Below are 19,992 nucleotides of genomic sequence, written 5' to 3' on the forward strand. Positions count from 1 at the left end.
ATAAGACTGATCATTCATTTGTTCATTTCCCACATATTCATGGACTGCTTACATCTCTGGGCCTAGTCTCCGTATCTGCAAAAGGATGATAATGTGAAGACTTAGAGTGCATGTAAAGTGCTCAGAAACCGTGCAAGGAACTAAGTGCAGCAGATATAATAAGTGCATAGTACCTAGTTGTGCCAAGGCATGGTGTGAAGCAGGCTCTAGGGTTAAAGAGATGGACATGCCGTTGGTCCTAATGGAGTATGCAGGCTCTTTCCCTGTTATTTTCCCCATAAGGAGAAAAGCCAACCAGGGTCGCCCCTAAGGCCCTCAGCTTGCTGGCTGCCACCCCAGGAGTTGGCATGGGAGTCTTCCCTCATCAAGTCTCTGACCCTGTGCTCTGGGTTTTGTTCCAGCTCAGTCCTGAGAGCCCCCCAACAGTGAGTCCGATGGAGAGAAGCATGTCTGTCTTGCCTAAGTCAGAGCCATGAAGGTCAGTGCCTGTGAAAATGCCCAGAGACCTTCAGAAGGCCACATAGACTGGAGGTCTAGGCAGGGAACCTGGTAAGGGAAAGGAGCCCTGAATTTGGAGTTAGGGACAAAGGGTAAGTCCTGGCCCTACCACTTAGTAGTTGTGTGGGTCTTTTGCAGGCTGCTTCTCCTCTCTGAGCCTTGGTTTCTTCTCTGTCAAATGGAAAAGTGATAGTCCACTCGAGGGGCCTGCAGAGAGGAGGAGATGGAGTGCAATCCAAATTTAAGGGGCTCCAAGACCTTTTCAAAACTCACTGCCTTTGGGAAGTCTTCCGTGAGGGTACCGTCCCAATGCAGTTCGCTGCGCCTGCCTCTGACCTCAAAGCCTTTATTTATCCTCCTGCCAGTGCAGGGCTCCTTACTTGCTCCCTGGAGACAGAGTGGTGGCTTGTTGGGAGGCCCCCAAGAGATGCAGCTGTTGGGAATGGAACAGAGCAAGACTGGGGAGCAGAAAAAGCTGACAAAGTGAGAGAAGCTGGCACACAGCAGGAGCAGCTGATGCAGAGGGAGAAGCTCATACACAAAGGAAGAAGCTGCTACACAGAAACAGCTGCCCAGGCCTCAGCTGATCCTCCAGGGAGTGCTGAGGCGGCCATGATCTTTCAGAACTATTCTAGAGAGGCAAGGAAAGACCCTCTCAACCGGCCTCCTCACCAGGAGGGGTCATAACCTCGGGCCAACAGTTGGCTCCTGGAGCAGAGGGTAGGTCTCCCAGTGCAGGAGAGTGTTTGGGACAGCTTGGAAACCCTCTCTGAAGAGACTGCTAGGCACTGCAGACCCCATGGAGAAGCAAACCTAGAATTTCTGCCTTGCAGGTTTATGCTTGGCTGACATTTCCTGTTTAGTATCTGCATTCAGCTCAGCAGCCTTCCTTGGGCCAGAATGTTCAAATTAGCAGAGCTCTCAGTTGGTGCTTAATAAGAATCTATTGGATTAAATTACTAGCAATGTGCCCAGTCCCTTTCCTTTGCCTCTTTACACTGTCATCACCTCCTTGTTTGAAAGAAGTGAGTCCTTTCTTTGTGGACCAAACCTGTGTATTTAGGGTTCTTGTGCAAAACCCAATTTTAAAACCACCTGCATAGAAGTTGAAGTGAAGGGTAGCTGGGACTAGCCTGGTTAGGGCCCAGCCTGGCAACATTCACCAGAATTTTGCCAAAGAGCACAAAATAGCCAGGGCACCTGGTGAATTCTCCTGGGCCTCTGCCACAGGATGGCATTTTGAAGTTTTCCTGGGAAACTTTGCCACCAGCTGAAAATCTAGCTGAAGCTCTGCATCTGCCAAGATCTCTAGGCTCAGCTGAGCCATTGTTCATGCTCCAAGCCCTGATGTTATCAGATTCAGCCTGATTTCTGATGGGGCCCATGTAGACCACTTGGATTGAAAGAAAGCTGTGGACAGACCATGTGGCAACTCCATGATGAGGCCCGAGCCTCCATGGTCCCATGGGATGTGTACCTAATACAGGCACCACTTCCTACTGCTAATTGTCATGCGAATGCTGTGTTACTGAGACTGTGCTTATGGTACAAAACACTTCTTTGTATCATTCCAACTGGTCCCCATCAGAAGGCTGTGGGAGTCGACAGTTCTATGATAGTGAGGAATTTGTGCCACCTCTCTGGACCTCTGTTATCTGTCTCTAAAGTGATAATAGACACTCTTAAGTTGTGAGGATTGCATAATGTAATTCATGCCAAGCCTGTAAAGTTTCTTAGCACAGTTTTGATATTACAGATAGAAGAAACCAGGCTTCGGAGGAGGTGACCTTATGACTCAGATTCTAGGTTAAAGAAGGGAACCACCTGGAATGACGGTGAAATGGAGCTGGGTTCTCCTGGGTGGTCGGAGTTTCCATTACAAGCCATATATGTGCCTCTTAAACTTGGAGACAGAGAGTCTATAGACTCCTCCAATGCCATCAGGATAGTGTTGCCAAAGAAAGAAAAAACCCACAACATTTGCACTTTTCAAACAATTGAGCCCTTCTTATTTTTTATATTCAGGTCTAAATACCGGGAAGGGTATCATATTCAGAGATAATTAGGTCTGGGAAAGATCTCTCTGAGCCCTCTACTGAGGCTTTCAAAGGCCTGTGCTGCAGCTGGGTTTTATGCCCAAATGGCCTTGTCCCATTTCAGTCACTTCCTCCCTTAATAGGAATTCAGCTGGCAAACAAAGACAGGACCCTGGCACCCTGGACCCCTTGGTCTCCTCAGGAATGAAGGTCATTTCCATCCTCATTGTCTTCATCTGCTGTAAGTACTAAGCCATCTGGGACAGGATGCTGTCCTGTTTACCTCATTGGGGTGGCCCTTCTGGGGTGGCATCCAGTGAGGGAAGGGCACGAGTCTCTCAGAAGAGAACCAGGCTGGTGCTGAGGTTCTGCTTGTTTCTGCTACCAAATGGGCTGGTCCCAGTGCTTGGACCTCTTAGAACTTGTAGGAAATCCAAGGTCACTACCATGTACAGGAGAGGGTGTTTGGTTCTGGTTTTCCCAGTCCGGCTCCAGGAGACGCTTTTCCTTTGGATGCTGATTGCCTTTTGGTAAAATCGTGTGGATTCCAGCACAAAACTACAGACATATTTCTAACTATTTTGATTAATTCTTACCAGGAATTAATCAGGAATATTTATAGGATAATTGGTCATTCTGAATCATTGCTGCCAGGAGATGGGATTTCATACCTCCTCACAGCGAACCAGGGCTTCCTGGGAAACCCCTTGGGGTCTGATGGAAACTTAGACTTCTGCTGGCTTAGTTGATTAGCTATTTGTCCAAATCTATTTAGCTGTCTGTTCATCTGTGTAGTAGTGACTTTTGGCTCCTTAAGTCAAAAATGTTGAAACCAGGTTTTCGCCTTTACCTTACTGGTGGGATTTATATTTTTCAAGGTCATGGTGTAGGGGGTACCTTTGTGCAAGAAGTGCCTCTCTAGGCCTGTGGTGTGACCAGTTCTGCACCTGAGCGTGGCCTCTCCCCAGGATCCCCTAGAGCAGCAGATCACCCTGCCCCCATCCCGCCAGTGCTTCAGGGTAGTGGGACTTCCAGTCCGCAATGGGACTGGAAGGTGCCTGAGAAAATTCCCCAAACTGTTTTTCTCTTCAAACTCATGTTTTTACTGGATTTTTATTGCAAAGCTAATACATGCTTGTAATTAAACAATCAAATAAATGACTATATAGTAACAAGGTATAGCCCCTCCTCCTATCTTTTAGAACCTAATCCTTGTGTATACTCAGATGTAACCACTTAAGAGTTTGGTATACACTCTTCTAGGCCTGTACAGACATAATGAAACATTGTAATAAAAAAGTAACACAAGCTTATTGTAAGGGGGGAAAATACACAAACTGCATAGAGCTACCCAAGAGAAACCTGTTTCTTACTCTATCTGCCTCCTGGAGCCCATTGTCTGGCAATACTCTTATTAACACTTCTATTAGGGGTGGGGTATTTTAAGATAGGCACTTTTATTATTATCTTTCTTTTGGTAGGCACAGGTGGATGGATGGTTTGCAATGTTCTGATAATGCAAATAATGCAGCAAACATCCTTGTTCACGCATCTGTGCCCCTTTTGTAAGCATTTTGTAGAAGTAAAAAGTGCTAGGTCCATATGTATTTGCATTTAAAGAAATGGATTTGAAGGTGTCTTTCTTTCCTACCTCTTACATATTTGATTTCTCTTGTGAGATTATAAATGTCTGGTGATATCTGTAGGTATTGGTGTCGTCTCTGGCTTCAAACTATTCTAGTTAACATTGTGTTAGACCTGAGGGGTGTTTCTGCCTGGGATGGTGGCTTTCTGTTTTTAACAGGAAGACTCTGGTTGTCAGTAGAGCATTGTCCTAAACAGGCAAACAAGGTGCCCATCCTAGGTTAGCAAGAGAGTCACTGGATTATGGAGGAGAATCTGGTCCTAGTTTCTTTCCCATGTAAGAGACTGAGGACCAGCCATGTCACATGCTTTGTGCTTTGTGTTACTTGGGAAAGAGTGCTACTGAAGCTTGTGAAGGCAGTATCTGTTTGTGACCACTTCCTTGTCCCTGTTTTCTCCTTGGCAGTGACAATCCCCACCTTCAGCAGCTTCTGGCAGTTCCAGAGGATGGTCAAACACATCACAGGGAGGAGTGCCTTCTTCTCCTATTACGGATATGGATGCTACTGTGGGCTTGGGGGCAAAGGGATTCCTGTGGATGATACTGATCGGTGGGTACAGAGGCTCCTGGCCATCTACCATTTGATTTGCATTGAACTCCAGGCTTGGGCCAGAGGGGACTTGTTAGGATTCTTGAAGGTCAAACAGCAGAAACCAGTTCTAGTCAGCATAAGAAAGGACTGAATTCGAGTTGCAGGCTGGGGCTTGAGGAGCCTGGGCCCAGCCAGCTTCCTGAACATGTGAGCGGACCCTGTACAGCTAAGAGTTCCCATCTTGAAATTCTCCTTCCTCTCCTCCTCCTCCTCCTCTTCCTCCTTTTCTTTCTTCTCCTCTTCCCCCCCTCCCCTTTCTGGGGGTTTGAACTCAAGGCCTTTTGCTTTCTATGCAGGTGCTCTATCACTTGAACCATGCCCCCAGCCCTTTTTGTTTTAGTTATTTTTCAGATAGTGTCTCAATTTTGCCTAGCATTGGCCTCAGGCCAAGATTCTCCTACCTACAACTCCCATGGAGCTGGGATCACAGGCACACACCACCATGCCTGGCTTATTTGTTGAGATGAGGTATCACTAACAATTTTGGCCCAGCTTGCCTCAAATATTGATCCTCCTGATCTCTGCCTCCTGCGTGGCAAGCGAGAATTCTACCACTGAACCACCCATGCACCGGCTCTCTGCCTCCTGAATACCTAGTATTGCTGGCATGGGCCACTGCACCTGGTCACCCCATCTTGAAATTTTTTTTTTTTTTTTGGCAGTGCTAGGGTTTGAACTTAGGACTTCATGCTTGCTAGGCAGTTACTCTACCACTTGAGCCACTCTGCCAGCCCTGTTTTTTTATGTTGGATATTTTCGAGATAGATTCTTATGAACAGTTTGCCTGGGCTGGCTTTGAACCAGGGTCCTCATGATCTCTGCCTCCTGCATAGCTAGGATTACAGGTGTAAGCAACCCACCAGCACTTGGCCTTGAAATTCTTAATAAGGGGCCCTCAAGTAGCAGAGCATCTGCCTGGCAAGCACAAAGCCCTGAGTCCCAACCCCAGTACTGCAAATAAAGGGGGGAAGGGTGACTGCACTTTATGTAGTCAGTCACTCCTACCCAGAGCTCTAAGAGCCTTTTATGTTTACCCAGCAAATGTGTTCTACCCACTGCTCCCAAGTTCTTAGGTTGATCAGCACAGCAAGGCTGCCCTGCTGGCTCCTAGCCCTGAGTCCATGTTCTAGGAGAGAGAGTCCATGTGGCCCAGTTTAGAAAATGTGTCCATCTGGTTATGGTCACATGGAACAAATCTGGCTTCCAGACCTACTCCTAAGATGGGATAGCTCTAGAAAAAGTGGGGGCTGCTGTGATTTGGTGAAGGCATGGGGAGGATACAGGACAGTTTGTGTGTCATTTCACTTGAAGAAATAAGGCAAAATTCTCCTTGCCACATGTGCCTAGCATGGATAAATGGCCCCACAGCAGGGCCTGAATTGCCACTGCTGAGCCAGGCTGTGCAACTATGGAAGGGCACTGACACTTGTGAAATGCCTGTTATGTGCCCAGTGCTGGGGCAGGTGATATCCACACAGACCTAACCTGATCCTTACAGAGACTGAGGGAGGCAGTGTCACTGCTCCCATTTTATAGGTGAGGACAGTGAGGATCCCAGACCAAGAGTCATGTAGCCACCTGCCCCACAGGTGTGCAGCTACTAAGTGGCAAAGCCTGGATCAGAGCAAGAACTTCCCTTTCCTTAACAGTCTGTACCTTGCCTGCCCAAGTTCAAAGTGGATCTGAAGCCTAACACTACTAGCCCAGGATGACAAAGGGCCAGGAGCCTGCTTGCAGGTGGGAATGATGAGAGAGGGAGTCAGAAGCATTTTGCTTGGCACTTTGGGTCTTAGAATCCAGTGCCAGCTTTCTGCGTTCCTGCCCCTGGCACGGTGGTGGGCTGAGGTCCATCCCAGCTGTTCTCACTCCAGATGTCCCTCCACAGCTCCCAGCTGCTCTGAGCACAGTGACAGCTAGGACCGCACTGGCTTCTGCTGACAAGTGTCTCCCCAGAGAGCAACACAGTGTGCACATGTTAGGTGCTTGGGAAAAATGGTCAACTAAGTGAATGAGACACGGAGAACTGACGTTTGAGTCCTGGGCCTGTCATCTGCCAGCTGTATCATTTTGGAAAGTCCACCTCTCTGAATCTCCTTTACTCCCTTACAAGAAGGGAACAGTACTTTATACGATGATTGTGAGTGGCCAGTGTGACAGCAGCTGGCACTAAAGAGGGCTCGATGTTACTGGCTATTTGTATTATTTTCCTTTTTGTTTCTTTGTTTGGTTTATGAGATAGGATCTCACCGATATAGCACAGGCTGTTCTGGAACTCACAATACTCCTGTCTCAGCCTCCCAAGTGCTGGAATTACAGGCATGCAATACCATACTCAGTTTATTATGTTTAACATTATAGTCAGCCCTTTGGATCCACAGCTTCTGTACTATTGATTCCACCAAACTAGATTAGAAAACATTTTAAAAAAAAATTACATCTCCCCCCCCCAAAAAAAATTACATCTCCCCCCCCCAAAAAAAATTACATCTGTACAGAACACATACAGACTTTTTTCTTGTCATTCCCTAAACAATACAGTCTAACATTTATATAGCATTTACATTTCATTAGGTATTATAAATCTAGAGATTTAACACACATGGGAGGAAGTATTAGTGCTATGCAAATATTATGCCAGTTTATTTAAGAGACCTGAGCATCCCAGCACCTTGGTACACTCAGGGGTTCTGGAACCCATCCCCCTTAGAGACAGAGCAACAGATAAACCTCCCCACCTCCAGTGCCTTCTCCCTCAGGAGACGAGGCCAGCGAGTCCTTTCTAGGTCCCACCCAAGGTCCTCCCACTAACTCCCCAGGGATCCCTGTGCAGGTGCAGCCCCTCATCTCCTTCTTGTTGGGCCTCCAGGTGCTGCCGGGCACACGACTGTTGCTACAAAAAGCTGAAGGAGATCGGCTGCCAGCCCGTGTTGAATAGCTACCCATTCCACATTGTCAACAGCACGGTGGTCTGTGAGTAGCCTTTCCTGCAGGGAGATGTCTTTGAACCTGGGCCTTTCCTTAACGGCCACCTCCTGGTGGACCTAGTGATCTTTTGGGCAATGGGATTTTCCTAAGTGCTTTGAGATGGAACTGGGTGATTCTGAGAAGTAGAGCTTCCTGGAGAGTCTTTGCTTGATCTTGCCCCAGTCTCTTCTGCCCACAACTGAATCTCCGGCACCCTCTAAGAACCCAGAGCCTGGCATAGAGTAAGTGATCAATAAAGAGTTGTTGACTAGTGATCACACCCTCTTTGCAGCTTCCCTTGACAGCTGTTTCTGTTGAGAACATTGTTCCTTATTTCTGTCATGTGCTAACAAAGAGGTTCAGCTGTCTTTCAGTTGTACAAATATTTGTTAAGGGCAACTGCATGCCACACACTGTGATCGGTTTGGTGGGGGACACAAAAGTAAGTAGGAGGGGCATAGGAAGGGAAGGGAAAGAGCCAGGGCAAGCAGTAGCACAGTCTCCACCCACAGGATAGGACCTGGAATCTGGAGTGCATGTGAGCCTGGGGGTGTGGGTTTGTGTAGAGAAAATCAGGTCTAATGAGCCAGTGCACTTGGAGGCTCTGAGCAGCAGCCTCTGTGACTGCCATCTGTTCAGTTCAGCCAGGTGGTTTAGATGCCCCTTACACTGTGCAGCTTGGCTCCTGCCTGGCCTTGTGGAGTTGCAGGAGTCTCTTTCCTCCCAGGTATATCTTTCCCAGCTGTGAGTGTCTCTCGGTGTTCACCTTCCTCCTCCAAGGTCAAGGAACCACCACCACCTGCACTCCACTCTTCTCTCAGGGCAGATTGTAACCCCCTGCCAAATGGGCTACTCAGACCCAGGGCTCCACAGTGTCCAGGAGTCCAGCTCAGCACAGAGGAGTACCATAGTTAGACTGGGAGGAGTACCCAGTTCTCCTGGCACCAGCCATGAGACCTGAGCACTCTGACAACTGGGAATGTGCCCCCTTTCCCATGGCAGTTCAAGGGGACATCCTGAGTGGAGCTCTCTGCCCATGGCCATTCTCAGGCCTAACATAACGCATCTCTTCTTCTGTGCCACCCCCAGGGCTACATCCAGGGCAGGAAAAGGCACCAGGGTCTGGAGGGAGCAGAGAAGTTCCCCCAGAGCATTGTTTGTTTCAACATATCTATGATGCTTCCTAAGGCCGGGAACCAAATCTCTGTCCCACATCGGGAGTGATGGTGGTGGGGTGCCTGACTGTGGGTTACTGGGGGCGGGGGAAGGAGTAACACAACAAAGATACCCCTGACCCTTTCCCAACCTGGCTCATGTCTTGCTTTAATGTGACTTCCTCTCACCTTTCTTCATTCTAATATCTGTTGCATCAAGTGTGAACTTACAGTGGTTGAAAAGGTGTCACTTTAGGTGAGGAATTCTCCTAGGAAGTGCAGGAGTCAGAGAAGACAGGGAAGGTGACTAGGAGGGAACTGAACAAAGTGGAATCTGAATAGATAAAGAGAACCTTCCCCCACTGAAATTCAAGGCCCAGGCCAAGGGTCTTGTACCCTGCTCCTGCAGGCTGGCTGCTCACAGGGGCTATGTGTTGGCCTGGGCACTCTGCACCCCAGGAGATGAGGAGCGGGTAGAGTGCCAGAAGGAGATCTGGGGCAGAAGCTGGAGCCCCCATAGAAGGCACAGGTCCCTAATTGTCACATGCTGGGTAGTAGCAGGAAGTGCAGGCAGGGGCTGCCAGTCACCTGAGCTGGGTTTGCCTCACATGCTTCCCTGAGCCTTGGCCTGGTCTCCTACTGTCCGGAGTCCTGCTCCAGTGTGGGAGAAGGCTTCTGCCTCAGCACTGGGGCATCAGCCTCACCCTGTGGTGAGCCAAGAGCCCAGCACTCTGGGTTCTGATGTAGGGTCTGCTGCTGCCCTGTGCACCACCAATGTTGAATGAACACCCATGGGTGCCTGTCCAGTGCCAGAGTAGTGCCAGGGCCAGGCACAGAGTAAAGCAGGCCTAGCCCCTGTTCTCCTGGTGTTCACAGTACTATGGAAACCCCAGAGCAGAAAGTGCCCTTGGGGACCATCCTGACCAACCTCTCTTTGTAGTCTTGGAGAAACTGAGGACCCCAGAGGGGAAGGGTTTTCTCCAAGTAATAGCCAAGGTTAAGATTCTTGTGTCTTGAACCTTTCCAGTGCTCTGGAACTTTCTGCATGGCCTGAGTTATCTGGGCCTCAGTTTCCTCACCCATGGAGTGAGTACAATCACAGTAGCTACAGTTTCTGTGCATCCCGAGTACATGCTTCACACACAGCACCTTGCCCCTCCCCAGGTGCTATTCTCCCCATTCTTAAGAAGGATGCTGAGGCTCAGAGAGGTTAAGTGAGATGGCTGAGCCACACCACCAGTGAAAGAAGAGTGGAGATTCAGACCCAGATGGTACCGCCTCCTACCACCGCATGCTGTAGAGGTGATGAGCATGGCTTGAGTGGAAGGCTTTCACCCAGACATAGTCTCATGGTCTGCAGAAAACTGGTCCATGCTCTGCCCTGGCCTGGGAGCATACAGGAGAGGCAGATGGAGTTTGGTCCTCACTAATGCCCCAGATTTTTCTATTTCTGCTAAGAAGTCTCAGAGTCCAGCAGAGCTGGGCCTAACCAAGCTCCACCCCTCCCAGCTGGGCCTTACTCTTCCCATCTGTAAAGTGGAGTTAATCGCCTGAACCTCTGAGGTTGTCGGGTGACAAGTGACCTGCCGGAGGGCTGACCCACACCAGGTTCTTAGTGGCCTTCTGTTTAGAGGTGGAGATTTCTGGGGTTTTCCAGATTTCCTTTTTCCTTTTACTGTACTGTGGGAAAGCACTGGGTTTGTCTGGATGACTGCTCAGAGGTCTCTTTGGAGAGTCTGCTTCCCCTTGGATGAAGGTCATTAACATCACCCTTATAGAATGAAACCTCTTCCCCTAGCCCCAGTTACACCTCAACTCAAGGGCTAACACTCTCTGGCGGCCCCAGCTCTGAAATCCTGCACCCAAGCCTGGCCCCACCCTAGCCTGGCCCCAGGTTGCCTAGCAACCAGTGACTGCTCCTGGAGGAACAGTCTGGGTGGGGAGAGGGGGAAAGGAGGAAAACAAACATCTGTCCACTGCTCCAAATGCCACTGGGAGATCAGGGCAAAGAAAGCCCAAAGGCCAATTTGATTGGAGGGGACATTTGCCTTCCAGTGTCCTGAGAGGGGACTAGTCCTCATTTGAGTGGTTTTATATAAGCACTTGACATTTGCAAGGGACTTTGATCACCTGCAGTGACACCGCTGTCCACCCTCGCATGCATACAAGTGTGGAGCTTGGCTGTGGGAGGCAGAGACTAGTTCTAATCCCCGGTACCACTGTCACCTCCATCTGCAGGCCTCTGACTTCTCCCTCTGCCAAAGCAGGGAGGTGGAGGTGGAAACCTCTGGGAGCCCATCTACAAAGACCTCTCCCCTTTACTGTGGGTGCAGTCCTCACCTCTTGCCGCCTCCACTTGCTGCCTCCACTTGCTGGCTCATCACCCTTTTCCTCTTCTAGCATGTCTCTCCCTGAAATTGTCTTGTGTTCTTCTTTCCTTACTTACCCATTGACCCCTCCACCCCCACACTGGAATTGAGTTCCATGAGGACAAGGGGCAAGCCTGTCTTGTCTGGGGGCTCTCATTTTCACAGAAGATACCTGTCAGGCAACCAAGGCGGGTGGCAAGTGAACACCTGCATGAAAGTCTGGAGGCTAAGGGAGAGGCATGGGCTGAAACTGGGAACTCAAGAGGATGTAAGGTCCTGAGACTGAACAAGAACACCATGAAGGGAATTTGAAGAAAACCAGGCCCAGGCCAGGGGTAGGGGCGCAGACAGAGGCCTAGTGAGCCATGGCAGGAAGGTGGGATGCTGCCTTGTCTCATTATGGCAATAAAGTTCGTGGAGTGAGAAAGGACTTTCTAAAGTCATCAGTTCCTTTCTTCATGCCGCAGTTTCTCCTTTGGCATATTAGAAGATGCAGGATTTGGATTTAGACTTTTTTTTTAAAGGTGATTTCCAAAGATGGCATTTTTTTGGCTTAGGGCTGCCATTTCTTCCAGGTCAAGACTGGAGGATGCTGCCAAAATGATAACCCCTGGCAAAAGACCACTGCCCAAATGACGATTCCACACATTAGAAAGGATTGGAAGAGCCAGGCATGGTGGTTCATGATTGTAATCTGAGCATTGGAAAGGCTGAGGCAGGAGGATCTGAAATTCAAGGCCAGCCTGGGTTACAGGCTGTCTCAAAAACAAGAAAGAAAGGAAGGGAGAGAGAAAAGGAAGAAGGGAAGAATGGAGGAAGGAAGGAGGGAAGGAAGGAAAGATGGGAGGGAGGGAGGAAGAGGGAAGAAGGAAGACAAAGCAAGAAGGGAGAGGGAAGTGAAAGAAAGGAAGGAGGAGGTTTATAGAGAATTGAAGTGCAAGAAAGAAGTGAAGGAAAAGAAGAGAGGGGCAGAAGACAGAGATATAGAGAAAGACAATAGAAGGAGGGGAGAGAAGGTACCCAGGACAATGAGAACAGCGTCTTGATTCAGGTCTCCAGTATGGTAGCAGCAGGCCACTGGGAAGAGAGCAGGTCGACCAGGGTGAGGTTTGTGCTCAAGCAGCCCACACCCACTGAGAAGATGGGGCCTCTGGCTGTAGCTGCTGCTCTGGGAGGCATGCAAGGGGTGTGCTGGGGACCATGGAGAAGAGAGATATGTGTAGGGTGGGTCTCTGAGAAGAGTCCCTGGGGAGCTGGGGCTTGATGGGTCTGGATGGACTTTCACAGATGGAGAAGGGGGAGTGGGACAGCCAAGGGCGACCAGGCATCAGGAAGAGTGGGAGCAGTGTGGACGTTCTGGGCACATTCCCAAGGGTGAACGGCGTGGGGTAGTGACATGTGCCCTGAGACAGGAGTGGGAGGACAGCAGAGAGCCTCCAGCCAGCACTTGTCCAGAAGACAGATGCTGCTTCTTCCCACACACGGTGTGTTGCCATCATAGCACAGGTGTCTGTGGAATGTGCTCCATCGGTGAGCAGCAGCCACAGCCATCCTCTCCACCGTCCTAGGAGGGAGCCGCTGCTGTTCATCTTTGCAGCTTCCTGTACCACCTCATCCATGCAGACACCAAAAACTAACCCCAGGTCCCCAGCCGGGGAGTCTGGGGACCTCCTTCACATTCTCAACACCACGAAGAGAATGGAGCTGGGGTGAATTTTGTAGAAAGAGGAAGCCGTGCATTAGGCAGTCCCTGTGGCCTATGGCCTGTGTCCTGTGCGCTCACACACTTGCATATGTGCACATGAAGCACTGGGGTTTAACTACTCAATACAAGGCCCCCATCTCTTGGCTGCTCAGACAAAGAAAAGACACTGATCTAAAGGTGCCAGAGCTTCATCATATACTCAGCAGCTCTTTCCAAGCAGCTCCGATGCACTGGCATCTGTTCTGGATGTTGGAGATACTGTGATGAACCAGACAGAGCCCCAGCCTCGCGGAGCTTGCAGTCTGTAGAGGAGAGATAGGCATAGCAAGTCAGCAAATAAGAGAAGTGAGTGCAGGTTGGATAGTGAAAATTATGGGGTGGGAGGGGATGAGGAAAGAGTGGCTGGGGGAGAGCCTTAGACCAGGTGGCTGGGGACAGCTTCTCTGAAGACCTGGAATTAGATCAAGACCCAAAGTGTAGAATGGACCCCACTACTGGAGGTCCTTGGGGAGAAGACTTTTAAGCCAAGAGACTAGCACATGCAAAGGCCTGGGGACAAGGCAGAGCAAGACACTTGACCTGAAAGAGGTATGCCTGGAGCAGACTAAGGGTGGGAGAGTGGTGGTTCAATGAGGAAGGGGAGGGTCCTGTCGTGGCAAGTGTGCTCTGTGTCACCATCAGAGTTGGACGCGTCTCTTCTAAATAACAGGAAACCATGGTGGGGCATTAAGCAGGAGAATGAACTAAATTCAGGTGACATTTAAGACTGACCCTGACTCCCTGACTCCCGTTAAGAAGGATGATCTGGCAGTGAAGAGATTTGGGGAGTGGCCAGGATGATAGAGAGATGAAGGCGCAGCTGGAAGTGGTTTAAACATGGGGAAATTCATGGGACTTGCCATAGGTCGGATGTGGAGCGTGAAGGAGGACAGGGAGCCAGTTGGTGCCATTTCCTGAGTGTGAAGGGAGAACGGGGGCACTGGTATTTCCAGGGTGCCCTTCTGACTGTCATTTCCAGTTGGAGAAGCCTGAGACATCCTTGTGGGATGTCAAGCTGGCATTTGGAAATAGTTGATGAGCTCTGAGGAAGTGAGGTCCACCCATTCCCTCGGCCACTCTGTGGGTAAAGTGCAGAAATTCAGGGCTCCCTCCATGCAGGCTGCCCCCTCCCCTTTGCTTCCTTCTAGGCTCCTCACTGCAGTACTGTGGGCTGCCAGAATGTGATGGCGAAGGGCTTGCAGATGAAAAAAATAAAAGACCCTGCTTCTTCCCTTTCTGTCTTTGACCCTGGGCCACTGTAGTTCCCTTAGAATCCCAAGCCACGGGGTGGGTGGAGAGCCCCAGTGACCCTGTGTGTCTCTGCAGGTGGATGTGCCCTGGGTGGCAACTGCCTCTGTGGGCTGAAGGCCTGTGAGTGTGACAAGCAATCTGTGTACTGCTTCAAACAGAGCCTGCCCACCTATGAGAAAAACTTCAAGCAGTTCTTCTCCAGCCGGCCCCAGTGTGGCAGGCGGAAACTCCGGTGCTAAGGAGGCCACGGTCCCCTTGTCACTTAGCATCTGGGCTAATGTCATTCTTTGGGAAGCCACCTCCCACCATCTCTGACAGGCCCCATTACCTGCATCTTACCCTTCAGTACTGCTGCCTTGATGTGTCTTCTCTCTCTGAACCCAAGAGATGAGGAGGTGACAAATGAAGCAAAATCCCTACCCTGAAGTTCGGCGCTTATTCTGATGGAGACAGACCACACTTGTCTACTAAGTAGACACAGTCTACTTAGTCACACAGTCGCAAATTGCTGCAAAGGCAGAGAACAAGGGGAAGAGAACAGAAATGCTGCCAGCCCCCTCCCAGGAAGGTTCTGGGAGGCGACAGGCTCCAGGATCTACCCCAAACTCTCCTCCACCCCCATTTCCACCTCCCTGTCAAGATGCAGGGCAGACTGGGGATTCAGGTCCACAGTACAGATCTAGCTGTACTAGAGATCACGGAATATAAGGTGTCGAGAGCTACACCTGGAGTTAGACTCTCATTTGCTTGAGGTCTGCCTTCTGAAAATCTCAGGCAGGAAAAATTGATGACATGTTCATGTCCCAGGAGACAAGGCACCATGAGAACATTGGCACCCATCACTGCCATGTGGATGTCATGGCCAGGAAGACGTCAAGAGATGGAGAAGGTGTGGGAGAGCAAATCAGAGGGATCCCAAACTTTCACCCAAATTTAGAAGCCTCTGGTTCCATCAGACTTAAATTCTAATAAATATGAAAGTGGTGTAATCTGGGTGGATTCTGGTGTCTATGGAATAGTAGCTTGCCAGCGTGACCATGATTGCTCTGGCTTCCTTGTGTGCTTGCCTTCTACACTGTAACACTCAGCTTGTCTGTCCAGGGGCAGAGTCTCTTTCCTACTCCTTGAACCTGGACTGGCCTTGTGACTCATTCTGTGCTGTAGAATGCAGCTGAAGTGATGGTTTACTGACCCCAGGCCTTGTCCTCTTAGGTCCCGAGCATGTCTACTCTGGGGGGTACCTACCTCCATTGGGAGGAAGCCTGGGCTCAGGTGGTGGGTGAGAGTCACTTGGGTCCATGTCAGCAGCTCAGTTGTCTCAGCTGAGACTTCAGACATGTGAGAGCTCAGATGCAATCAGCAAAGCTGGCGCTGCCACATGGCTGGTCACATGCACATGTGAGAGCCCAATTGACCCCAGGCTGAACTGCATCTTGCAGAACCATGAACTACACAAAAGCTGCTGTCTTAGTCAGATGTTCTGGCATGGCTTGTTATTTGGCTTTAACTAATGGATGTTATTGATCTTTATTCACTGAGGTTCCTGGGTTCTCAGAACTGTGTCAGACTTAGAACATTGTGACATGGTCCTTGGCCCTTCCTTGGTAGGTAGAGGGGGAGAGGGTCAAACTCATGTAACGATGGCAAGCACACAGATTGCTGTAATTGTTTAGGTCATCAAATATGCATTTTGTGGCCACCTGCTATATGCCGGGGCAGTGCTGGGCAGCAGAATTTTGAAGAAAACACACACATAATCAAAACCAGGTCTGAAAATCCTGGGAGAATGGTGAGAGCCATAGCGGCTTTTAGGGGTCCTAACACCTACAGTCTGGGTTGAGAAAGGAAGTGATGTGAAGACAGAAAGGGATGCCAGAGGTGAACTGTCACAAGAGAGTTTAGGAACCGGGGCCCCTGGGCTCTGCCTGACTTAACTCACACACTCGTGTGACAAACTTATCTGCCGTTTCCCCTCCCCAACCTGCATGTGCACAGAAAATGCACCTGCAGAAGAGGAGCCCAGGCCTTTGAGCATTGGGGAGGGTCTTGGGGTGGCTGGGTCAAGCCATGGCACCTCCCTGCCTGGAGGTTTCTGACCATAGCAAAGACCAGCTCTGGATGGGAAGGGGTCAGTCCAACAGCCATGTGGAGAAAAAGCGAACAGGACAAGGCTCAGTGTGGAGGCCAGAGATCTGGGCCTGTCTTCCACTTCTGGGATGCCAACTACTAGTCTGGTAGGAAGGATGGACCACAGATGGCATGCGAGCCCATACAGCGTTGTTCCTGAAGCTGAGAGGAGTGAGGTGGGGCTGTAGAGGGATGTTGTTGACATTCACAGGGAAACCTCTCTGTCCTTGAAAAGGCAGTCATTCCAACTCAGGCCCTGTGTGAGGGGAGAGAAATAAACACGCGCTCCACTCCAAGGGGCTGCCAGACCACAGGGAACACAAGAAATGTGTGATTGTGAAACCAACTGGAAAGTGCTGAAATGGGTGTCAGCCTGGAGAACAATGGCCGCTGTCCAGGAGGAAGGCCTTCTTGAGGAATGCTGGTGGTCTGACACCTTACTGAAACCTGAATGAGGAGGAATTAGGAAGTCAAGTGGGGATGTGGGGAGCCCCCAGGTAGAGGGATTAAGGACAATTAAATACACACAAATGTGTGCCTTTTCCAGTCACAGATGAGGGCCCCTTCTCCATCTTGGATGCTCTAGAACGTCCAAGTCCCACATTCCACCTCCAAGCCACTGACGCTACTTTCCCAATGCATCTAGATTCTGTATTTATAAAACACTTTGGTGGTGTGATAAGATCACTTCTTATCACATTTATGGTCTCCCACCATCTTGGGGCCAGAGTCCCATCTCCTGTTCCTGGGTTACTAGAACTTCATGGTTCCCTCTTCATCCACCCCACCCCTCCACCTTCTCCATACAGCAGGTAGTCAGCAGGATGATTGGGTCTGCCATGTCACTCCTACCATGCTCCCCAGTGGCCCCCTGAGCTCATATCTGTACAAAGCTATCGATTTAATACTGCCCAGGGCCTTCCCCATCCCATGAAGTTCTTCTCAGTGCACTATATACCCACTCACTCCTCATATATGGTCTGTCACCCTTACTACAATAGATGCCCTCATCCCCCGCTCTTTTTGTAAATCACTAGTGTATGTGTATATGGAGTGATTAGAGGTCAAGATACATGTGGAAGGTGAAGGAATTTTCAAGTAGCTCCCAAGCAGGGAGCATGGAAAGTGGGGGAGGTGTTTAGAGTGAGTAAAAGATGGGTGATTAGGACCAGGTCAAGGAGAGCTGTGGTCACTTTGAGAAGCCCGTTCTCGATTCTGGTGGAGGTCAGCAGTGAGGTTCTCATCACTCTCCTTCTGAATGATACTGACTTCCTAAAGCCCCACAGTCCTCATGAGCAAGATGGGTGGCTGTGACTTTGGCATTGGTACCATCTGGAGGACATGCCAGGCAACAGTGGGGAGCTCCATGATGTTAGCTCCCTTCACCACATGCCATGCTGTTAAAGCATGTGGACAGAATTTGAGTGCAGATATAGTTTTTACAACAACTTTCTTTACTTTTCAACCAGCCATGTTTCCTGAGGTCTGGTTGAAGCTGTCAGATGTCAAGATGGTAGCGTGGTGGGCTTTTCAAGGAGGGCAGGGCTTAGGCTCAGCACCTCACCCAGGAGTGGCTGTCACTCTTTGGGGCTGACTGTGCATGTGGGAGCCAAAGGAGACAGAGTTGCTATTATCCCATTCCCATTTGAGGGGTCTGTGAATCCAGGAAAGGCATGGCATGGGGTACATCACACATGGGTATGGCTTTGGGCCCTGAAGGGGGAGAGCCAGCTGGTGAAAAGTGGGTGACTAGGTCTTTGGATCACTGAGTGCTTTGGTAGTGGCTCAGGCTGCAGGCCAGGCATTATCAAGATTGCTTAGGAGGTGTGGCCAAGGCCCTGAGAGCCTGAGTGGGGAAGCAGCATTGTCTGGAAGTGTTCCTGAGCCCCAGATGCTAGAACAGACAGCTCCAGGTAACTGAGTGTTCACCTTCTTGTGTCAGGCACATAGAATTTCAGAACAATCTCCAGGCAGATATGTTTAAAATCTCCAGTCCAGCTGGGGCATACCTCAAGTGGTAGAGCACCTGCCTAATAAGAGTGATGCCTTGAGTTCAAACCTCAGCACCACCAAGGAAACAAACAAAAAAATCCCCAATCCACTGAGGGGCCTGGCTCAGGGGCACATAGCTAGCACACAGCAGAGTCCCGTGCTGTCTAAATCTCCCCTAGGACTTCCCACTTCAGACTGGTCCTAGAAGAAGCCAGAATTGGAGCACTCTGGGGGAGGAGAGAACTCAGATGCTGCTTCAAGTGCCTCCCCTAGGAGCTGGGGAGGATAGAAAGGAAGTTGCCTGTGACTGGGAGTGAGCTGGAGTAAAGAGGCCAGAGAGATGACCACCTGACTTAGGGGAAAGCAGCTGGAGCAAGGAGGACCTCACTGAAGCCCTCTTCTCTCTGGGCAGTGAACAACTGGTATTTGTGTACACCTGTCCCTTCCCGAGGCTCTTTCTCATCGAGGGTCTTATTTATCATTGGATCCCAGGAATTATTCATCCTCATTTCACTGATGAAAAGAGAGAGCAGGTGAAGACTGGGGCCTTGTTGCAGGTGGCTGGCAAGTCCATAGCCTGGAAGGCAAACCAGGTCTTCAAATTCAAAATCTCTTGCTTCCCACCCTTTTCTCCAGAGGAGGATGTTGAACTGGGAGTTTTCTGAGGTTAAGGCTCTGAAGTCAGGGTTCAATTCCTGCATGACCTTGAGTAATTTACTTCTCTGGGCCTCAGCATCCTATTTAATGAATGAAGCTGTGAACAGCCCCCACCTCATAGGGCTGCTGGGTGGGTGAAATGAGATGATTATCCAAGCTCTGAGCACCATACAGTAGGCGTTCAGCGAATCCTACTCTTCCATGGGCCCGACATCCCCGGATCCTGGTCCTGTCCAGGCAGGCTGTTTCAGCAGGGTCACCTTTAACAGAGGGCCATGTTTTTGTTTTTATGTTTGCTGTACACTCCTGCCTTCTGATGCTAGGAAACCTTGGTATTTCTCTCTAGAACTTTACTGTTGTCAGTTGGTGGCATCAGCTGCTTGTTAGAAAGCCACAACTGGGGAGACTGACAGCCAGTGTTGCCGTGCCAGCCTCTAGGGAAGAAAGGGCTGCCTTGTGTGCACAGACAAGGCCTGGATAAGGAGGTGGCAGTCCCCGGACCCAGTGGAGACCATGGTCAGGCAAGGCATCTTCAGTAATATGTGCCCTTGGACTCTTCCTTTCTGCCATCCTCCCTTCTCCTCCTGCTCTCCCCATCCCTGTCGTCCCCCTCATGGGCAGGGAGCCAGATTTTCTCCCTAACTAACAGCTTCGGTTCTGCCAGGTTCCGTTGGGGGGAGAAGGTCACAGGCTTCCCCAGCAACTCCTTTTTCTACCTGTTCTTATTTGCTGATCTAACCCTGAGGACCTTCCCTCTGACACACAAGCCAGGACACTGGTCTTCATTTCTGACAATTTCTGTCCTCTATGCTAGGCTCTGCACCAGAGGTGTTCCCATCCCCCTTTTACCCCCAAAACCTCTGATATGAGCTCCATTATTAACCACTTTGTACACAAAGGCAAAGTCAAGGCTCAGAGGTCACATAGCCCATGAGTGGGGTGCTGCCCAGTCTGTGCTGGGTG

General features: G+C 50.1%; 1 protein-coding gene across 4 annotated transcripts in view; it reads left to right on the forward strand.

The window, feature by feature from the left end:
* The window catches only part of Pla2g2c (phospholipase A2 group IIC), a 34,094-nt gene that overhangs the window by 5,217 nt on the left and 8,885 nt on the right, over positions 1-19,992 (forward strand). Inside the window, exons 2-5 of one of the 4 annotated variants that reach the window (XM_074081147.1) lie at positions 402-478; positions 2,678-2,775; positions 4,585-4,729; positions 7,638-7,741. In XM_074081147.1, coding sequence (XP_073937248.1) covers positions 2,739-2,775; positions 4,585-4,729; positions 7,638-7,741 — 286 coding nt within the window. In that variant the 5' untranslated portion in view covers positions 402-478; positions 2,678-2,738. Of the gene's footprint in view, positions 1-401; positions 479-2,677; positions 2,776-4,584; positions 4,730-7,637; positions 7,742-14,328; positions 15,243-19,992 lie in introns of those variants that run through there. The other 3 variants (XM_020183306.2, XM_074081146.1, XM_074081148.1) reach the window with 3 other exon arrangements.

The sequence above is a fragment of the Castor canadensis genome, chromosome 7, assembly GCF_047511655.1.
Source record: "Castor canadensis chromosome 7, mCasCan1.hap1v2, whole genome shotgun sequence".
NCBI lineage: Eukaryota > Metazoa > Chordata > Mammalia > Rodentia > Castoridae > Castor > Castor canadensis.